Source organism: Tribolium castaneum, chromosome 5, assembly GCF_031307605.1.
Source record: "Tribolium castaneum strain GA2 chromosome 5, icTriCast1.1, whole genome shotgun sequence".
Classification (NCBI taxonomy): Eukaryota; Metazoa; Arthropoda; class Insecta; order Coleoptera; family Tenebrionidae; genus Tribolium; species Tribolium castaneum.
This window is the reverse complement of record NC_087398.1, coordinates 1,564,924-1,584,702: the sequence shown is the minus strand read 5'-3', so window position 1 is coordinate 1,584,702 and position 19,779 is coordinate 1,564,924. Positions and strand designations below refer to the sequence as shown.

Genomic DNA, 19,779 nt, shown 5'->3' with positions numbered 1-19,779 from the left:
TTCAATTTCTTAGTGAAAAGTCAGCGGACTATCTTTATTTCTTCTCTGCAGGTAATATTTTATGACTACGGTGGGTTCTTTCACCATCATTTAAAAGTAGAGGATAAATAGTTGACTGATGCCTATAAGATTTGTTTATTTTTTAAATTGTGTCAGTGTCTTGGATTCACGATGACTAAAAAGTTTATTATCACAATGACAATATCTGCTAAAGGCAGTCAGAAAATATTTGAAAGTCTAATTTTTAATTATTTTTGCACCAATTATGCTCCAATCGTACGAAAATATTGGTTGATGATTTCTTATTCAAAATTGTGTATAGTTGGTTGTCTACATACCAATGTTACATAACTGAAATTGAGTCTGCTAAAAGTATATTTACTGGATCTCAAAAACTAATAATCAAACAGAATTCAACGTTTGTTATTAAATACTTTATATTTGTCTCCAGGCATGTAATTTTTTAGAATTCCTCAACATGTACTAATTAAAATGAATTAATTAAAAATAATAATTTTTATTATTGCTCCCTCCAAGTATTTAATTTTTTTATACATTCTTCTGTTTTCAATAATATCTAATTCAAACTAGTTAAAGAAATAAAACAACAAAAGGTACACTTAAATTTTATTTATCCACATATTACATCGATATAAATAATTATAATCAAACTTATTAATTGAAATTAGACATTTCTAATTCTAGACCTGGAATTAAGAGGTTCGGTCATTTGTGTCGTAGCAGTCGGAGTAGAAGAAGCTGAAGATTTCCTAATTGTAGACGAAAATATTTTGTTTCGGTAAAATCGGTAAACTTTTCTCTTGCACCCAAAAATGAGAAGGATAAAAACTCCTTAAAATAAATATTTTTTTTTGGCATAATACACGTTTATCCAACCCTACCTTGCAAACAGTTAATTAGATCCAAAATCATTTCGATATATTCAGTAACTAGGTACTTGCTGCAGTCAAAAATTGACGAAACAACTTCAAACACAAAAAAAATTCCCATGATGATACTCAGTTTTAAAACCAGGAGTAATCTGTAACGTATCAAATAATTTTTTTAACAAAATTGTGACCCCGTACTGCTCTTTGTCCAAATGGTAGTTTTTTCTTCTCTCTTGTGACAAAATTCTGGCATCGTTCAGTTTATTTATCTCTCCTCGAACTTTCAAGCAATAAATCATTGTCCGCACGTACAACACTAAGTTAATCAGTTCCATGCAAACTAGAGGAGTCACATAAAAAAATAGCATTCCGTAATTTCCAGGTCCTATAGATTAAAATAAATAAATCGATAAAAAATAAAAAACTGTACTTCTCTCCCAGTAGCATTTATATGATCCAAGGATCGGTCTTATAACGTATGGAATATTCAAATGTTTGGAGGATAAGTACGAAATCAGTGTTAAACCAGCTGGGACCCCCCAAGCATATAAATTGTACAAAAAAAATCGTTTTAATTCATTTTTCTTCTCTTTTGCTGTCTTGAACGATTTTGGCGACCTACAAAAATAAATAAACAGGTAATCACTCACATCAAGCGACACCACTTATTAAATTGCAACAAAGCCAATAAACCGTACCCAAAAGTCCACCAGATGTTAAAACACATTACATTAAGCCAAGTGAACGATGACCAGACCAGAAACGACGACGCAAAACCTACAATTGGAGTAATGCATTTTCCAAAAATTAATTCCCGGAACAGTCTTACTTAAATTATAGCAAACCGAATCGCTCAAGTCCCTCTCAAACTGGACGTAGACAAAAATAATAAACGTAGCTAAAGTCGTCACGTTATAGCTAAGCAGAATAAGTCCAAACAAATTCAACATTTCGGGAAAAAACACATAAATTGCAATAATGACAACGAGGGAAATACACGAAACTATTTTCGCCCAACGTTCCGCCAGAAATTTTAATCTCGGAGGATCGTCCTTAAAACACATAAAGAATTTGAAACTGTTGAGATTCTGCTCCTGTTTTTGCACGTGCTCGATGCAGTAGGATTTTTCGTCGATTGTGTAGCGTTCGTAAGAGTTGGTTTTATTCGAAAAGGCGTAAAACGTTCCATCAGTGTCGATATAAAACTGAATCCTCGGCTTCAGTATGTAGATTCTGCAGCTGTACTTCTTGTGGATGATAGCATACGGCTCTGAAACCACGTCAAGTTCTATAGGAATCACCAAATCCCATTAAAATATTCATTGCTATATTAGAATATAGATTGGGCGAAAAATATTCCACCAAACACTTGTATCATTTGTCTCTTATTAATTACGTGATTATTAGAGCTTAACGGATGTTATCGCATATCATACAATAATTTTCGAAAATTGACTCTCCCTCAAGCGTAAAGTTAATGGTGATTGGCGTTTTATTATTAAGCACATCAATTCGATCTAATCAGATTTTTTCCGTCAATGCGTCCATAAAGCCTAGGTAAATAAACTCATCAAACGTTGCAAATATTTAAAACAAATAATCAAAATCAAACAAGTGGCGTAACGTTATACAGATTTTTTTACATGACTAAAACTAGAAATATAATTTTAAATCCTGTATTTATTTGATGTACACATAATAAAGTGGAAATGTGTGGGTAAATAAATAAATGGAAGGAAGCTGAGTAACAATTAATCTGCTGTAAACCAAGTTTTATGATCGTCTCATCCGAAATCAGTTAGACTTTGATGTTTGAGTAAATATGGCTAGAGCCAAGAAAGCTTTTCAATTTGGGATTGGAAAATGTTTTATTTCGTAGAGAAATGCGTTTGAATGAAAAAATAATCCGTTTTATAATTTCCTTTGCATGTTTTTTCAATAAAAAATAATAATAATAATGAAAAACAATTCCTGAAAACACGAACCTTCTGGCTTAACAATTCTGTCAGTGAAGGCCAGATCAAGCCCATGTTCGTAGGTATTCCGACACTTAGACCCATTAACGAAGCTCTGCCCATCTGGGCAACACTTCCTTAAGCACCTGTGTTTGGCACAAATCGCCAGATCCTCGTAACACCCTCGCGCCACCAACCCTCCATCCCTGTCCAAGTCCATGCAAAACTCCCCATCCTTGAACCGCTCCAAGTCCCCAATGTACAAATTCCCCAGCTCCATGCTGAAATTCCCCGGTGTTAACTTATAATCAACAATCACCAAACACTGCGGCAAGCCCACTCTAATAAAGTTTTGTTTGATGAAACTCTCGTTCATGTTTTTTCTCCAAACACACGAATGAACGAGCGAGTCGTAAAAATAGCCGAGAGGACAGCACTTGGGGTAGAAGTTAACGGCAATGGAGCTCTCCTCCACGACGGTGTGGTTCCGAACCGTGTACTCGGTGACGTTATGGTGGGCCTCCACGCACTTGCCGTGACCCTCCCTCTTCAGCAGGTCGGTTTGTTTGGTGAAGACCTGCAGTCTCTTGTCCTCGTCCTTATCGCAGAAGTAGACGGAGTGGTTTTTTCGGAGGTAGCTGTCGGAGGAGCAGCATTTTCGGTTGTTGGCGGTGGTGAGGTGCAGAAGGAGTGTTAAAATAAGAACTCGCATCGTGTTCCTCTGAGACACATTTAGGAGCTAGCTTGTTGCCAACGACGACACAACTAGCTGTGAAAGATTTGCGCGCACCGTATAAATGGCTCGTGAGGGCAGCAGAGGGATTCCAAATCCCTAATTAAAAAAATTAATTAGGTGAGGAAATTGGATAAAGTGGAAGAGGGTTCATGTTTGTTGTGTAAAGTGGTTTGGCTGTTTAGTTTGAAAAATAAACCGAAAATAAATCCTGGCTAATTATTTTAAAATGAAAAGGAAATTTGAGCAGCCCCGAGCGAGTTTTTAGCTTCTAATGGAAGGATAATGATACTTCGGGAAATTGACAATGTCTCACACCAAGCTCGATTATGGAATTTTTTGTAATTATTGTAGTGTAGTGGGAAGTTTATTGTAAAATAATAAATCAATAAACACAGAGCTGATTGAAGTATAGCTTCAGCTTCTATAATAGTTGTCACCATTTCGTAATAGCTTTATTTCTTGAAACAGTCGGAAAAATCGAATATGTAATCTTGAGGGACAAATCAAATTTGAGTCTGTATATATATTTTTCTCAAAAATCAATAATCATACAGAAATCGGCGTTACCTATTAAATACTTTAAATTGTTTTCTGTGCATGTAGATCATTACTTCAGAATTTTGTTACACTTCTTTCTAATAAAAAATTAATTAACTAATTAACGACCTGTTTTGATATAAGAAATAATTATAATGTTTCTTATCTTTTTATCAGTGTGTTGATGTTAACAACGCTTTGTTTTACCGACAATGGCAACAACCAACTTATTACAATTTTTCTATTTTAGAACGATAATAACGTGCAGACATAAAATGGGCTTTAATTACTTAGACCAATAATCAAGCCGAAAGTTGTCAGTTTTGTCAAATGTGTTCCAAATTAGATTAGAATTGTATTTTTTCGAAAACAAAGTAGAATTGGATATTGAAAATTGACGACAGAAAAAATAATCGATTACGGCATTTGGACTTATGATTGTTTTAATATTTGACCTATTTTCGAAAACTATTCATCGCTGGACAATAGTCTTTTTGAAAAAAATAGATAATAAATAAAAAAATTGTCCAAATATAATAAACATACTGAGTGAAGTCTAATAGTTCCAATAAATGCTCCGAGTACCGAAAATTGACCAAAATTTCGGCAAAAATTGGAAAAATCAAACATCGAAAAATCGAACCAATTGACTTGGAATCTTAAAAAAAATAGAGCATTCTAATGATGTTTAAAAAATGCATTCATTTCTGCTATAGCAATGATAGTTTCCAGATAATATTTTTTTTTATTTTTTATATTTTAGTTTTTGAGCTGTAATTTTTTTAGTAAAGGATTAAGTAGTATTTCTCTATGAAATAGCTAGCTTAATTAAAAAAAATTAATAAAAATTAAAAAAACTAAGAAACAAGTAGAAAACGAATAATAAACCGTAGAATTCGCTGGAACAAACCGTTGTGCTCAACGACTTTTAGTTTTTGATTTATGATATATAATTTATGACTTATTATTACAATTTTTTGAATATCAATTCGGTTTGGCTGTCAGTCGGATGCAGCATTTTTCGACCGCAACTTTTTTCGGTCACCATCTCCCTCCCAACCCTTGACATTCCAGGTGTTTATGTTTTTGGAGGTTATCTACGTGGAACTTTGAAAAATATTGAACGAAACTAAGTGAAGTCGTCCAAAAAAATGGCACCGTCACGTAAATACATTGACAACATATTAGCCCGCTTAAATTTCCCCCTTTATACGGTGCAAATGTTAACCAACAGACACGTAATCGTTGGTGGAGGCGGCGGATCCTCAAAAACTGGAGTGGCAAATGGTTTTGTAAGTGAAACACTTTACTCAAACCCATTCCCAAAACAACCAAATTTAAGGAAATCTTTGAATTAGCTCATGACGGCACGAAATTCCTAGCCGAGGAAATCACACGACATGAAACTGGACCTAGTGTTGTAATGAACTGTGCGGCCTTTAGTGATAATAAACACTCGTTTTTGGTGGCGGGGCAAGAGAGCCATTGCCAGTTGTACAACGTTGAGAGCGTTCTAGTCACTGAAGATGATATTATTGAAAATATCAGCCACAATCATGAACTGAAGCAACGGAAACCCAAAGCCAAGCAGAAGACGGACAACAACAAGAACTCAAAGAGGTTGAAGTTCATGATCAAGCCCTCGGACAGTGTGCAGACGGACTTTCAAGGGAAGGAGCCCCTGCTGAGGGTCACCAGGTTCCACCCCACTGGCAAAATTCTAGCCACAGGCAAATTAACCCCCGGGAGCGGAAATTCAGTTGGCAACGCCTCGCGGCGCCAACTTGATTTCTAATCTCAGCTCACTTTGATTTTTTTATTTTATTACGTTAAATTCTAAAGTCAATTTTATGATAGGGGGCACTGACGGTATCGTGCGGCTGTGGAAGTTCCCGGCACTGCAACCGGCCCATGTCCTCAAAGCCCACACTAAAGAAATAGACGACTTGGACTTCAGCATTTTTGAAAATTACCTAATTTCCATCGCGAAAGATGGCCAAGCGGTCCTTTGGGACTGTTCCAAAGGCAGACAGATCCGCAAATTGACGTGGAAACAGCCCGAAGGCTCAAAATATTTATACAAGCGGGCACGGTTAGTTGGAAAGTTTTTGAAACAATCAACTCAATTTTCTAAACAGATTTGGCGTGATAGAGGGCGAGGAGCGCAAATCGGCCCTCTATATGTTGGCCAACCCCACAGGTCTAGCCAAGAAGCAAAAGTCCTACTTGCAGCAGTGGCTCCCTGACGAAGGTGTGATTAAAAAATCGGCAGAGTTTGATGAAAGTCTGGCCGCTCTCGCGGTGAGAAACGACGGACGATTTGTGGCTGTGGGGACGATGTTTAGCGGTTCTGTTATGATTTACATAGCTTTCAGCCTTCAGGTAGGGTTGTAGGAAAATTGGCGGGTGTAACACGGGTTTTTTCAGAGGGTATTGCATATTCCTGGAGCACATTCCATGTTCGTGACGGGGCTGGAGTTCTTGCCAGTCTCGCAAAACCACACTGTTGCAAGTGTGGCAGAAGCGGCTGTGTTGTCGATATCTGTGGATAACCACGTTTGTATCCATACTTTACCTTACAGACGTACGTATTTGTGCTCTTGGCCAAAAAATTTATTTTATTTTCTCTTGTTGTAGGTACTATGCCGGCCTTGGTAGGAATTTTGATATTAGTTTTAACGTTATTCCTGACTTTTGTTTTTTGCTCCTACATAGGTCTATGATTGTGTTAGGTAATAAATTATTAAGTGATGGTTTTGTACAAATGTGGTTCGCAAAATAAAGCAATTTATTGAATTAAGACTCGTTTTAATTGTTAATAATTTTATTAAGCAACATTAGTACTTACAGAACAAAACGTAAGACCTAAAACCGAACGTTACAAATGTTACAACCAACACGTTAAATGTAGCGTTAATGATGGTCCGACCAAAAAATATTCGTTTATACATGAAAGCGTATGAAACATGAATCGGTGGCTGCCGAACACTACACAAATGCTAGTTTACACTTTAGCTAAATATCTCTGCTATAAATTTATATTTGAAAAAACAACTCATCACAGAAGCTTGTAGTGATATTTTCGTTCAGTTTGCCCAACGTGTGGGCAAATCAAACTAAAACAACTACATAGAAAAGCACAATCCGGGTTCCGGTCACTCCGACGTTCATACACAAGGCAGCACGAGGCGGTTGTTGTGATATAAACACTTAACGAATACTCATCCCTTATTGAAACTTAAAAAGTAGACACCGCAATCATGTGTACTTTTTTCGCAATCAATAACTTACTTCCTAGTTTTTGCGATCGGGTCGTTCGAGCCACCCGCGTTTTGTAATAAAAATGGCACTGACATGCGTTAGCTGCACTTTTCTATAAGAAATATTAACGCATTGCCAAGTCGCTCGAAGACCCCACCCCTCATTACACAAAAATAAGACTTTGATTTACATTTCTTTAAATTCTAGCTACATGTGAAAAAGTGCGCGAAACACATCTTAAAGCTCTATAATTGTTCACAGGTGGCTAAGCAGCTGGTCATTTCAAAAACATTACCATTAATTCGCTTATTATTAATTACACTAAATTGGACTTTTGCAAAAAATACTACGAAACACAAAAAAACACAAACGAGATTTCATTAAAACGTGAGCATATTCACCATAAAACAAATACAAATGAAAATATAAAATAATCACAAGTTTTCAGTCTAAAAGCAATACTTGAGAAGAACTTAACTACTGATAATCTTCTCCAAATATGATATTGGTCTTGAGGCAAAAAACCCAAGACTTGTTGATAAAAGCGGATGATTATGAATACAAAATACAACTACGGCTCCTGGTATTTAACCAGACGACGGGGTGCTCTGAGCGAGGATGTTCGCCTTGTTCTGGCGCACCGTCTCGGCTCGCTTCTCCTGAAAAACAACCCCCATGACGGCCACTATTTTTCATACTTTTCCAGTCTATCGCCCTCATTTTAGCTATTTTTTACAACCCACATAAGTAACAAACTTAAGAGCGATACACTGTCTTAACCGACTCGAAGTACACAAAACAGTTGTCTATTTGCGCATTGAAATGAGCAGGAAACCCTAGAAAAGCTCTGATACATACATTCTTTTTGATGTTCTCCAATTTGCGCTGCATTTCTTTCTCCCGGTTGAGCTCAGCTGTCGTGAGCTTCGACTCGAGTTTAGTAACAATTTCAGTCTTGCTCTTCACTTCCTCGGATTCAATCGACTGTTTAACCTCCATCAAGTGCTCGTTCTAGCAAAACGTGTCGGAGAAAAAAATTAAATAAGCACGGGGCGAAAGCAACAAAAAATCAACAAAATTGTTAATGACACACTTGTCGTTAACAGTGAGGAAGAAAAAATAATTACATGTTTTTTGGCGATCTCGAGTTTACGTTGAATCTCCTGTTCCCGTTTTTGTTCGGCGATAGTTAATTTAGTTTCCAGTTGGGTTGAAACCTCACTTTTGCGCACTTCTAGCGTGGAGACAGCGCTTTGTTTTATTTCCAAAGGGCGTGAGTTCTTGATAAAAATCAAACAAAAAGAAAAATGTGAAACAAATAAAAAAAGTGCGGTGACACGAACGTATTGTGTTTGTCGGGTGTACTTACATAATTGCGCAATTTCTCTTTCTGTTCTTGCTCGATTTGAGCGCGTCTGTTCTGTGCCTGTTCGAGTTTTTCCTGAACGGCCGCTTCCAGCATTTGGAATTTATGAGCATTGCTGGTCCGGACTTTTTGCACTTGTTCTTCCTGGATGATGCACACAAACATGCAAGCATTTCGTGAATGAGATGTTTTATGATTGTGGTTATTTAAAAGTGCCGATGTTACGCTTTAGCATCGATTACTTACGTGCTCCTTGAGACGCTCCAGCATCTTTTTGATATTCTCATCGCGTTGGACTGATGCCGTCTTCAGCTTCTCCTCGATTGCCGATCTCACTTCGTCGGTCTGCTGTTCGATTGATAATCGGGTTTTCTCTACGTTTTCGATGTGATCCTGGGGATTAAACGTGCGGTTTTTCCCCGAAACGTTACCAAAAAGCGCTACACTACCTTAAGCTTGGTTTTCAAATCCGTTATGTACGCTTCGCGCTTCTCCGTGTGATTCTCCATTTTTTGCTCGAGGGCGTCTCGAGTGGCTGAAATAAATTGACTAGTCTGTTCGTCTTTCTTCCGGGACGCTTCCTCAATCTTCTGCATCTTGGCCGCCAGAGCCGCGATTTTATTAGATTCTAATTGCTGAAACGACGACTCGATTCAGCTCGCAAATTCAACGACATTCATTATTACCTGTCTGCGCTCTTCGGCGGCTTTCAACTTATCCTCGATATCCTGAACGGACATGCTGTTCTTTGGTGAGACGGCCTTTTTGGGCGGAGTGGCCTTGACTTCCGGTTCGCTGAGAATGACCTCATAACGCAATCCGCCCCTGGTCTTTTCCTGACAACGAACTTCGGTCGCTGCAAGAAAAAACACCCAGAATTCATTATACGACGACAACAAAACGACCGAGAATTTGTAGGATCAAAAAAACGAAAATAATGTCGCTTCATTAGGGCGAAAAAGTAGCAAAAAATAACGATAATGAGGTGCCAGGAATAGCACCTATTTAAAAATCCTCCAACCCTCGTCGGGAAACGAACCGAGAAGGCTCATTCTTTACGCTTGAAAATTACCATTGTTGGCAATAATTGTGTCGCTGCGAATCACTTCTTATAAATCAGGCCGCGTTTTCATTAGGCCCTAACTGAATTGTAATTCTTGATGAACGATCCGCGAAAAGGCAATTTCACAGGATGGTGGCTTGGGACCAGTGCAGGAAAAAATACATTCGTAATTTTTTTACTGAACCCATCAGAACTGTTCTTCTGATATTATGATTAAGAGTTTTTCTAATTATAAAGATTTTTTTCATTAAAATATGATATTCTGGAACAATATTAACATAATGGGAAAGTTGTCAGTTATCGCGGAATGGTTGTATTCTATTTTTTGTATCGGCAGTAGGAAAATCGTATTAAGCCCCTCTGGGGTCGCAAAAATTGGTTAATTTTGTCGAGCAATTTCCGCAAACGCGCCCTGAGGGTAAAAAAATATTTTGTGGGAAATCGATGGCCGCCAGACGAATTTCACTCTCTGGATTCGCCAGTCAGACGGCGAGGTGAGGTGATGCGGACGCTGCAGATGACTGGAGAGAGTCCTTTCTCTTTCCCTTTTTCCGGGATGACGTCAGAGACGCGACGTCGAGGGTGGATTTGTGTGTGTGTATACATGGCGGCGTTAAGACAGACTTTGGGGCGCCGTCCGTCGACGACGACGAAGATCGATAAGACCTAGGCAACCAGCCGTCCGCACGGTCATCAATTGTTGATGAGGGTTTATAAAAAAATGGCAACAGCCCCCAAAACCCCGTTGTTACAATTACGCAAAATTAATTCGGCCCATGTTCGCGCTCAGCGAAATTTGCAAAGAGGGAATTAGCGCAAAATGTACGCGCGTTTGAGTAATTGTCGTGTTAATAGCTAATTTATTAGGGGTGCCGTCGACCCGTTTCACAAGTATTTCAGTTTGAGAGGAATTTATCTCAAGGTTCCATCGCTGTAAGCAAGCAATTGCATGATGGTTTTCCTGTATGTGAGTTTTTCAAGTTGCATGTTTTGAATAATTGCGTATTTCCCTCACGTGTACATATTTTTAGTCGTATGAATCAATCCGCGGATCAACAACAAATAAGTAATTAAAAATTCAAACAAAATAAATTGAGGGTTCAGTTTAAAACGGTTCAATTTATTTTGACCTTCAAACGGTATAATTGTATCGATCCCCAACTTTATGCGTGGCGTCGTCATCAATAATTCAATTTTACGTAATAATTCCTAATTTCTCCTGAACACAAAAACGGAATTCTGTATTTAAACAATAGTTTACATAAAGGTAGCAACGTTTCATTAATTAGTGCAAAAACGAACACACGTATTTGCATTTTCAACAATAAAGCCCCAAATTGTTTATACATTCCACCAACTGATTCGGTTTTTAATTACGAATTAATGCACTTTAAAAAAGATATTTTGTAATTGACCCAAAAATTATTAAATGTCGACATCAATATGCCATAAAAAATTCATTTTCCTACCCGGAATTATTCATAAATCGTTAAAAAAGATAGCTAACCGAAATAAATTTCCCATTCGGGTAATTGAACTCGCGAGAGATGACTCAGACGAATAATGTTTCCTATTTGCAACTTCTTAAATGCAAAACAAGCATTTGTGAAAATAACAAGCTTCATTAAAAGTCATGAAAGCGCCGAAAGCTTGCTCTTCTCTCTACCTATTATTCGTTATTTTTTGTGAAACAAAAACTGCATCGTAATTAATGATCCTCGAGGGTAAAACTAACAAAAACTGAGCTTTGGTTACGATAAACATTAATAATCTGCAACGTTTTCCACAAAACACTAAATTAATATGACGTCCATTGAACAAAGGAACAATGAAAAACTGTCTCTTTGATCTAAACCAGCGCACGTTATAAAATCACGCAAAGTTCACCCTACACCAATTAAAATTTGAGGGTGGTTAATGACATCATCCAACTATTAGGGGATGAAATTTCAGTAAAACAAACACAAATTCAGCCTAATCTCGAAGACTGAAACAATCTCGAACTTTTGCTCTTTCACGTTAATTTCAATTAAGTGTCTAGTCTTCCACATTGGTAAAAATTGCAAGCTTTTAACCTTGATAAGACTCACCCTCGAAAGTAAGTCAAGAGTTAACTCTGATAAAGTTAAACGCGCAACGTTTCATCTAATTCAAAAATGGATATAAATCACGTCACTATATCTGCGAACGAAAAATCTCAACTTATCCGCATTGCAGTAAAGAAAATTGAACCTTCTGGTGGTATTCGACGGGTTTCCCATCGTAATGGCAAGATGCCACATGCATCCCTAAAAGTGTATTTTACGCAAATTTTGACATTCTTTTCCATTAATAAACCTCGCACGTAATCGATCTGCAACACTACACTTACCTAATTTTGGTTTTGCATGTCTACAAATCTAGAAATAAGCGTGCCACAAATTAACATAAATTAAATAAACAACACAAATAAAAAAGAAACAAGCATTTATTGAAAGAAAAAAATACATTCTGTGGGCCTATTCATGGACTACTTACTCACGAATTGTACTCTTTTTGGCTGGTTTGTCCTTGGTTTCGTTTTGACTTTTGTGATTGGGATTTGTCTTCTGTGCACTGCAAAAGCGCCTCGATTTAAAAACAAATCCCACTGGCAAAGTAACCTCATGAAAGTCTTGTGTAATTAAATCCCACTTTATTGATTATTCCAATCGTAATAAAAATCCCTCGGCAGCTCAAAGACGGGCGTTGATTTATCGTTCCCGTCAAATTGGCTTTTACCATTCAACGATCAATCTCAAAGTCAATCGCAACGAATTGAAGTTCATCAAGTTCCTTGTCACCCATTTAATCCAGACAAGATAAAACATACACCAAAAGAAACCTTACTCATCCCCCGATTACTTAAAACCCGAATCCGTACAAACGACATTTTAACTTCTCTTTATTAACATTTTTCTTCCACGCGAGTACTTTCATTGTCGCAACAAAATTAGATTCTTCCTCGAGCCATAAAAACCAAAATGAATTCCTCCCCGATCCTTGAAACGTATGCTTATGCCGCAGGAATTGCCGCAATTAAACCGAATAGTCCGTCGTTCTCTTATCAAAACACCTGTACATCTCTTCCTAATCCCAATTATCTCTGGAACGTCTGGCGTTCGGGCGTGTGCCCTTTTCACCCCTCCTTTGCGAATTCACCCGTTTCGCTTTCTCCCCAGCAACAGTGATGACTCACAGACTGGGGGAATTCCGGGTTACCAGGAGGCAATAAATCGGGACTTTACCGGCGTCTGCTAAATCTCGCCAACAAAAGTTTGGCCATTAGTGCGCCAGCCAGGAGCACTTGTTACGTTAGGACGCAAACGTTCAAATAGCCACAAAGCATCCCGTTTTGGTTTTATTCGAAGATAAAGCGATTTTATTGACCTTTCATCGAGAATAAAACCCACTTAATTGGCGCATAAATGAAGAAAGTTCGTCAAGTCCAAATACAGGAGAAGAAATCGAAGGAAAGTGAAAAATGTTTCGACTCGATTAGATGACGGTACCATAATGGTCATGATCAATAACGCGAAACTCTTGAAACAAACCGTCGAACAAACAACAGTTTAAACTGATTTATGAATCGATTTTTTTTCAATTGTTAACAAGACTTTCGGAGGTTACCCTTTTATTTATCGATCCCGATCGATAGTTGGATTTATACTCACCGGCCGGTGGAAGTGGTGCCCGGCACGTGTGGCAGAAGCACTGCATAACCGATTCTCTAACGAGCCCGATCAACATTTTTCCGAATTTTTTTGCCTCTTCCACGTGTGAGATTATTTGGTGGAGGAGGACGTCTAGGACGCTCCGACGGTCGCGAAACTACAGTGAATGAGTCTAGAGAGCAGGTGTGGTGGCGGCGTCGGTTTGCGACGCCGCATGGGGGCCGGTTCCGGTCGATATCGGATGGCGTCGTCGCCACAGACGCCACCGCCGATGCGACGCCAACTCCTTGCGTGAAAGCCCTAGGGCATCAGCCCCAATGGCGTTGAGCCAAAGAGTCACTGGACCAATACCCGACCCTCTTATTCACGCCTTTGACCAAATTCAACCGCATAATTAAATAAGGGTCCAGTGAAACAGAGTTTTTTCCGGGGACGGTGTTACGAATAAGTGAGGCGAGGCGACCGTTAACTAAATATTTTTCAAATAAATACGAATTATCGCCTCTAATTATAACTCGCCCGATATGGACAAAACCCACACAGGCTACTTTTACGGCCTGACCCCGATGGTAATTAATTCCAAGAAGTTTCCTCTTAGATTCCTCTTCCAATTCGTCCCAAAAATAACACACTCAATCACAATTTTGCTATTCCATCAGCGTAAGCTAATGGTATGGGGTAAAATTTTTCGTCTCGTTCACGTGTTGGACATTCATTATAGCAATGGTGGCAATGACAAGTTGAAAACATTGCATGCCAATGACTCCAAAACCATGAAAACCGGAAGATTCGCATTAGGGAATTATTTTTTTATGATTCATCTTTAAGCGGAAAAAAGAAATTGGCATTGAATCAATTGTATTCATTTCCTGCTTCGTTTCCGTCAGTCCCGTGAGGACGTTAAGAACGAGGAAGTGTCTCTAGTGACACCATGTGTTCAACTTGGGGAGAAAAAACTGGTCTTACACAAGTTTATACATCGCGTTGATGTCGAAATAAATCGCCTTGTATTGTTTCAAGACTTCCTACTGCCAATATTATTTATGCTAATTTGAGCGCAAAGGTTCCATGGGTGGATTAAGGCTAGCAGCCGTTAAAACCAATCCCAAAGAAAAGAAAAAAACTTTTTAGAAGTTTTCAGTTTTATATTTTTCAACAAACAAGAGTGAGACTGCTAGAGGTTTATTTTTGCTGTCAAATGAATTTTTTATCTCGTCCTAATAAAGGAATCGACAGAAAACTTAACATTCTCAAGCGCAAAATAACAATTTCAGAAAATTCAACATTAGATTTTTTTCGTCAGAAATCTCTTGTGATACTGTCTTCCCCCCTCGTATTTTTTAAAAAATTTTTACCACATTTTTAAATTAGAAGAAAAAAATCTTTCAGTTAATGTCGCTATTGCTCTTTGAACAGTTATAAACATTGATTACTTTAGATATACATAAGTACATAAGAACAAATCTTTGTAAAACAAGTGATAGAAGTTTAAATGTGCTCTGTCCTGCAGTTTTAGAAAGAAAAAAAGCATTAAACTGAAGTGGATTACTAATATAGATTTGTTTTTACGCAATTAGAAGAAGAATTAGACAAACGGAATACTTATAATTATTATTATTTTTTGCTTTTTTTGTTGTGGTTGCGGCTTAATCCGCCTCTGAAAGGTTTGGTCTGCCCTACTTTCAACCATTATTACTATTATTAGCATACGCTTGCTTAAACCGTGAAATCGGTCAATTGTCTGAACAATAAGCCATTACTTTCAGAGGGTGAGTCTGGAGATATCAGATTTGATAAAACAGCATCGCAAAGCACACAAAACCCTGACCTGTGATAAGCTGTATAAGCTAATCAGTGCTGACCTGCACCAAGGTCAGTCCTACGTAAACTAAACGACCCTCGCGAGTTCAACAATCGTCGCCTGGTGGAACAATGAAATTAAATATAAAATATCAAGTCAAGTTAATGTCTAGTATTTTATAGTCTTCGTGAGAAACACGAACGTATCACATAAATGGGGCACATAAATAAATTATGAAGGAAAATGTGCAGTTTATAATAACATAAATCTTTGAGCAACAGGTTGTCGCATTAAAATCTCTAGTACGAAAAGGCAACTTACGGTCCGGTGATGATACTACGACTTCGACATCGGCCATTGTTCGCACCTGGAACATTAGGAGATTAAAAATTGGGGTCAAAAAATTCAGATAACAATGACTTGTTGAAACATGTCGCCATTGTGTGTGATTAATAACATGACAAGCCTTCCGGGTCCGGGGTGTCTTACTTTTCATAATCGACTTGAAAAAGTGAAAAGGGGTTGATGAACCCCATCAGTTGTGGCTAATAATCTCAAATTTTAAGTTCAAGTGACAAAAAAGCACAAAGAAAAACGTCAATTTTTGACATCCATCACTCTCACCCATTGGGCATTAAATCATGTACCAAATCGCGTAAAAGCGATCAATTAACTCACTCACCCTCTAATAACAAGTTTAACGAAGCAGCAAATGCACTTTCACACCACTGGAGCAGCAAAGCACCAAAAGCAACACAAGAAATATCTCGAGATAAAACAGCTTTGGTGCATTTATAAACATCTGACAGAAACGGCCACTGTGTGTTTCTGGGGGGAATCCCGCTCTGTGATTCGTCGTTTTGGTTTGAATTCTAGCTAGGGATTGGTGGAGGAGAGACCGTAAACAAAACAAGTCTACGTTCCAAATTTAAATTTTCAAATGCAGCTTCGCACACAAAGGAATAGTTAATTGTTTTTTGGTTTATTTAAAGCATGATTCAATGGGTGTATTTGTGGGTTTCTTATCTGGGCTTTTGGTATTAATTGAGCTTCCGGTGGAACTCTTCAATTATCGTAATTGCTTTTGTTATGATTTGAGAGGAAAGTTCGTTTACCTGCACCTACACTTGCAATGATCAATGTCTTGTCATAAGATTTATGGTTGGATTTATTGTAATTTAAAGTAGTTGAAGCGTGGAAATGGCATTGGAATCAGAGTTTGCCAAAATGCAACGCACTTGGCGGTTTGTAAGTGGGCGATCCAGCAACGGTTTTATTTGGTTACAATGTTGTCTTTCCTTATAAAGAGTAGAAACTCATTTCTTTGACCTTGCTTATGAATCATTACTGGCGGTTAAAATTTTAAATTTCACACTTAGTCCATTTCCTTCGAACAAAAGAGTGAAAGATAAGGGCGTTTTTTTGGAAGGGAATTGACCTCGACTATGCAAATTGGAACCAAAACTACTTAATGTTTCCATTTTTGGGGGAAGTTCCTTGATAAACACGTTGATTAGATCTAAATTTAATTTTATTCAGTCTTTACCACAGGAAAGTATTAAGTAGGGTGTGCGTTTTTGTATATTTTTCCTTCTAATTTTGAAAACACAAGTGTTAATGCACTCCCCAAAAAACACAATCCTATAAAAAGTTAGTTTTTAGTGTTGAATTTAAGAAATCAATAAAAAATTAGAATTTGCTTTCTAATTTATTGCTGACACATTTATTAAACTAAGAAAAAATAATGCAATTGTCCTTAATTTTTCATATTTGATTGACAACTCTTCGAAAAGTGTCACATTTTTTATTATGCTCACAATAACAAATTCCCGTTAACTTAATTACGACGAAATGTAACATGTTTATCTCTCGATCTTTACAAAAAAATTCTTAATAAAATCTGCATAAAATTTTTTCATTGTAAGAGTATATGGTGCTCTTCAGAATATATTTTCGTCAATGTCGTGCTTTTTATTGGCTGGAGAAGAATATAAAATTTCATGCAATAACAATAAGGAATAAAGAGAATGCTTACAAAGTGCATATTTAGAGATATATTCTTATATTTCATTCGTTGTAATATCGAATATTACATCATTTTTACATAATTTTAAGGTTTGAAGGCTTGTAGAATAAATTTAAAGTCTTATTAGTCTTACGGCATGAAATATTTTTGATTTTTTTTTTAATTATTACAAAAAGTTTTTTTAGTTTGTTACATGATTTAGTTCTGTGTAAATATGTATTGAGGAACTAACTTTTTATCACGTCTAGAAGAACAAATTATCAATTTATTTAACGATCACATTTCATGATTTTAAAAAAAATTAAATTCTCATTGGATAAAAAAGCTGCCTTCCCTACCATTACGAAACGGATGACATAACCGCTTTTTTGGTTATGTCCCACTGACAGTTCGTTGTGTTTACAAGCTTTAGGTTAACAAAAACACAACATCGATGATATAACAGCCAAAAAAACAGCACATAGCAAAAAATGGAATTAGACTTCTCAAAAATATGCCGTGTGTGTCTAAACGAAGGCATAATGATGTCAATATTCAAAGTAAACGTCTCAAAAAAGATCATGGCATGTGCCTCAGTCCAGGTAAAACTTAACATTACAACGTTTTTCTTTTAAAACAACCCTCAGGTGTGGCAAAACGACGGCCTCCCGTCACAAATATGCAACAAATGCTCGGCCAAGCTCCACATTTCCTTCCAGTTCAAAAAACAGTGCGAAAAATCGGACGCAAAACTGCGCCAATATCTTTCAAACATGACTCAAGAGAACCTCCAACAGCCGACACAACAACACGTGGAGCACCAACAGATCCAGCAAGTGACTCAGCCCCAACAAATCAACAAACTCGACGAACTAGACTTGAACCAACAAATCAACCAAAACAACTGCGTGTATATTGAGTGCGCTCCCCTTTTAGAAATACAACAGGAGCAAAAATTCGATCCGGTGTTTATCCCAGCATCTCAACCCCAACAAATCAACTACAATGTCCAGTCACAAAACCACCTCCAGTTGAACAGTTACAACCTGCAAGGAGTGAGCCAAGTCCAAGTCTACAACGGCACCTACAGCATGCCCCTGCAACCCATGCAGCCCCCCAACATCCTCCACAACCAAGTCATCGCCCCACAAATGCAAATACAACACCAACAACAATTACCACCACTCCAGCCAGTTATGCAACAACAGACAGTTCCGCAAATTCTGGAAGAAGATAAAGACAAAGGGAAGAAAAATAGCAAGGTGAAAAGAGACAATAAAGTGAATGACACTAAACAGTGTCCCACTTGTAATAAAATCTTCGCCACTTCGACCAAATTAAGCAGGCATATGAAGACGCACTCAACTGATATGCCGTACAAATGCAAAGTTTGCAATAAGGCGTTTTCACACAGCGGGAATTACAAAATCCACCTAAGAATGCACACAGACGAGAGGCCGTTCAGGTGCACAGTTTGCGATAAAGGCTGCCGGCAAGCGCAGGACTTGGAAAAGCATATGAGGACTCACACAGGTGCCAATAAAAAAATAAATTATGAAAAAATATTTATTTTGAGTTGTATTTGTAAGTAATTAGTTTTTTATTTACAAACAAATTGCTTATATGGGAAAATGTACATTACGTAAATAATTACTTGCTGTATCTCTTCTAAAGCCTCCTTGAACCTAGCCCTTTTTTGTAGGAGAAAGGCCCCACAAGTGCAACCTCTGCACTCGCGCTTTCTCCACAAGCTCGAATTTAATAGCCCACATAAGGACACACACAGGAGAGCGCCCTTACGTCTGCTGCGTGTGCCAAAAGGCCTTTTGCCAGTCGAACGAACTAACAAAACACATGAGGACTCACACGGGAGAGAAGTCACACATTTGTGACATTTGCCATAAAGGTAAAACCCCTGATTTTGGGATTAAGTCCGCAACAATTACTTTTTTTTTCAGGTTTTAATGGTTCCAGTACCTTGATTGTGCACAGAAGGTCGCATACAGGGGAACGTCCTTATGTTTGCTCAGTCTGTAATAAGGGTTTCGCCCAATCGAGTTGCTTGGCAGTGCATATGAAAAGACACAACGGTGAAAAAAATTTCGCGTGTAACTCGTGTGATAAGTCATTTGTGACAAATGCCGATCTTAAGGAACATTTGTTGACTCATACGGGCGAGAAACCCTTTACTTGCAATATTTGTGATAAGAAATACTCAAGAGCCAATGATCTCAACAGACATACCAAGACACATACTTTTAAGGGCATTGAGGAGAGCTAGCCCTTGTAGCTCGATTTATCAGTATTTGATTGAAGTATTAGAACGTTTGGCCAAAAATTTACGAATAGTATTTATGTAGATATTGATGGAGTATAGTGTACTCGTTATTTATGATAATAAATAAATAAATCCACGATACTTGTGTTTTATTTCTAAGTTTTTGTGTCAAAAAAGGGGTCGCCAGGAGTCACG

At 37.7% G+C, this 19,779-nt stretch overlaps 4 protein-coding genes across 10 annotated transcripts; 2 read left to right on the top strand and 2 right to left on the bottom strand.

Moving 5' to 3' along the window:
* Window positions 1-615: 615 nt before the first annotated feature.
* LOC103313280 (G-protein coupled receptor Mth2) lies at window positions 616-3,682 on the bottom strand. Of its 2 annotated transcripts, none has more exons than XM_064357171.1 (7): window positions 2,876-3,682; window positions 1,720-2,160; window positions 1,589-1,667; window positions 1,321-1,508; window positions 1,092-1,275; window positions 903-1,042; window positions 616-852 (listed from the first exon to the last, which is right to left on the bottom strand). In XM_064357171.1, the coding sequence occupies exons 1-7, from the start codon at window positions 3,555-3,557 to the stop codon at window positions 686-688; spliced, it is 1,881 nt and encodes a 626-aa protein (XP_064213241.1). In that variant the 5' UTR covers window positions 3,558-3,682; the 3' UTR covers window positions 616-685. The 2 variants fall into 2 exon arrangements, with proteins under 2 accessions (XP_064213241.1, XP_064213240.1); XM_064357170.1 differs by having other exon boundaries at window positions 1,089-1,275; window positions 2,876-3,678.
* Window positions 3,683-5,162: 1,480 nt separating this feature from the next.
* Window positions 5,163-6,914, top strand: LOC663888 (uncharacterized protein). The gene is made up of 6 exons (XM_969918.4): window positions 5,163-5,410; window positions 5,461-5,848; window positions 5,976-6,210; window positions 6,257-6,500; window positions 6,546-6,702; window positions 6,756-6,914. The coding sequence occupies exons 1-6, from the start codon at window positions 5,270-5,272 to the stop codon at window positions 6,839-6,841; spliced, it is 1,251 nt and encodes a 416-aa protein (XP_975011.1). The 5' UTR covers window positions 5,163-5,269; the 3' UTR covers window positions 6,842-6,914.
* Window positions 6,915-6,924: 10 nt separating this feature from the next.
* stai (stathmin) lies at window positions 6,925-16,136 on the bottom strand. 6 transcript variants are annotated; one of them, XM_969928.4, is made up of 9 exons: window positions 15,984-16,136; window positions 15,623-15,668; window positions 9,432-9,601; window positions 9,195-9,380; window positions 8,992-9,138; window positions 8,749-8,889; window positions 8,507-8,659; window positions 8,238-8,390; window positions 6,925-8,038 (listed from the first exon to the last, which is right to left on the bottom strand). In XM_969928.4, exons 2-9 carry the CDS (start codon window positions 15,657-15,659, stop codon window positions 7,967-7,969), a joined length of 1,059 nt encoding a protein of 352 aa, XP_975021.1. In that variant the 5' UTR covers window positions 15,660-15,668; window positions 15,984-16,136; the 3' UTR covers window positions 6,925-7,966. The 6 variants fall into 6 exon arrangements, with proteins under 6 accessions (XP_975021.1, XP_064213242.1, XP_015836014.1 ...); XM_064357172.1 differs by lacking the exon at window positions 15,984-16,136 and adding an exon at window positions 15,722-15,748; XM_015980528.2 differs by lacking the exons at window positions 15,623-15,668; window positions 15,984-16,136 and adding exons at window positions 12,326-12,403; window positions 13,501-13,681.
* Window positions 16,137-17,678: 1,542 nt separating this feature from the next.
* Window positions 17,679-19,723, top strand: LOC100141882 (zinc finger protein ZFP2). Its single transcript, XM_001815427.4, has 4 exons — window positions 17,679-17,908; window positions 17,954-18,839; window positions 19,009-19,212; window positions 19,265-19,723. Exons 1-4 carry the CDS (start codon window positions 17,798-17,800, stop codon window positions 19,585-19,587), a joined length of 1,524 nt encoding a protein of 507 aa, XP_001815479.2. The 5' UTR covers window positions 17,679-17,797; the 3' UTR covers window positions 19,588-19,723.
* Window positions 19,724-19,779: the final 56 nt, after the last annotated feature.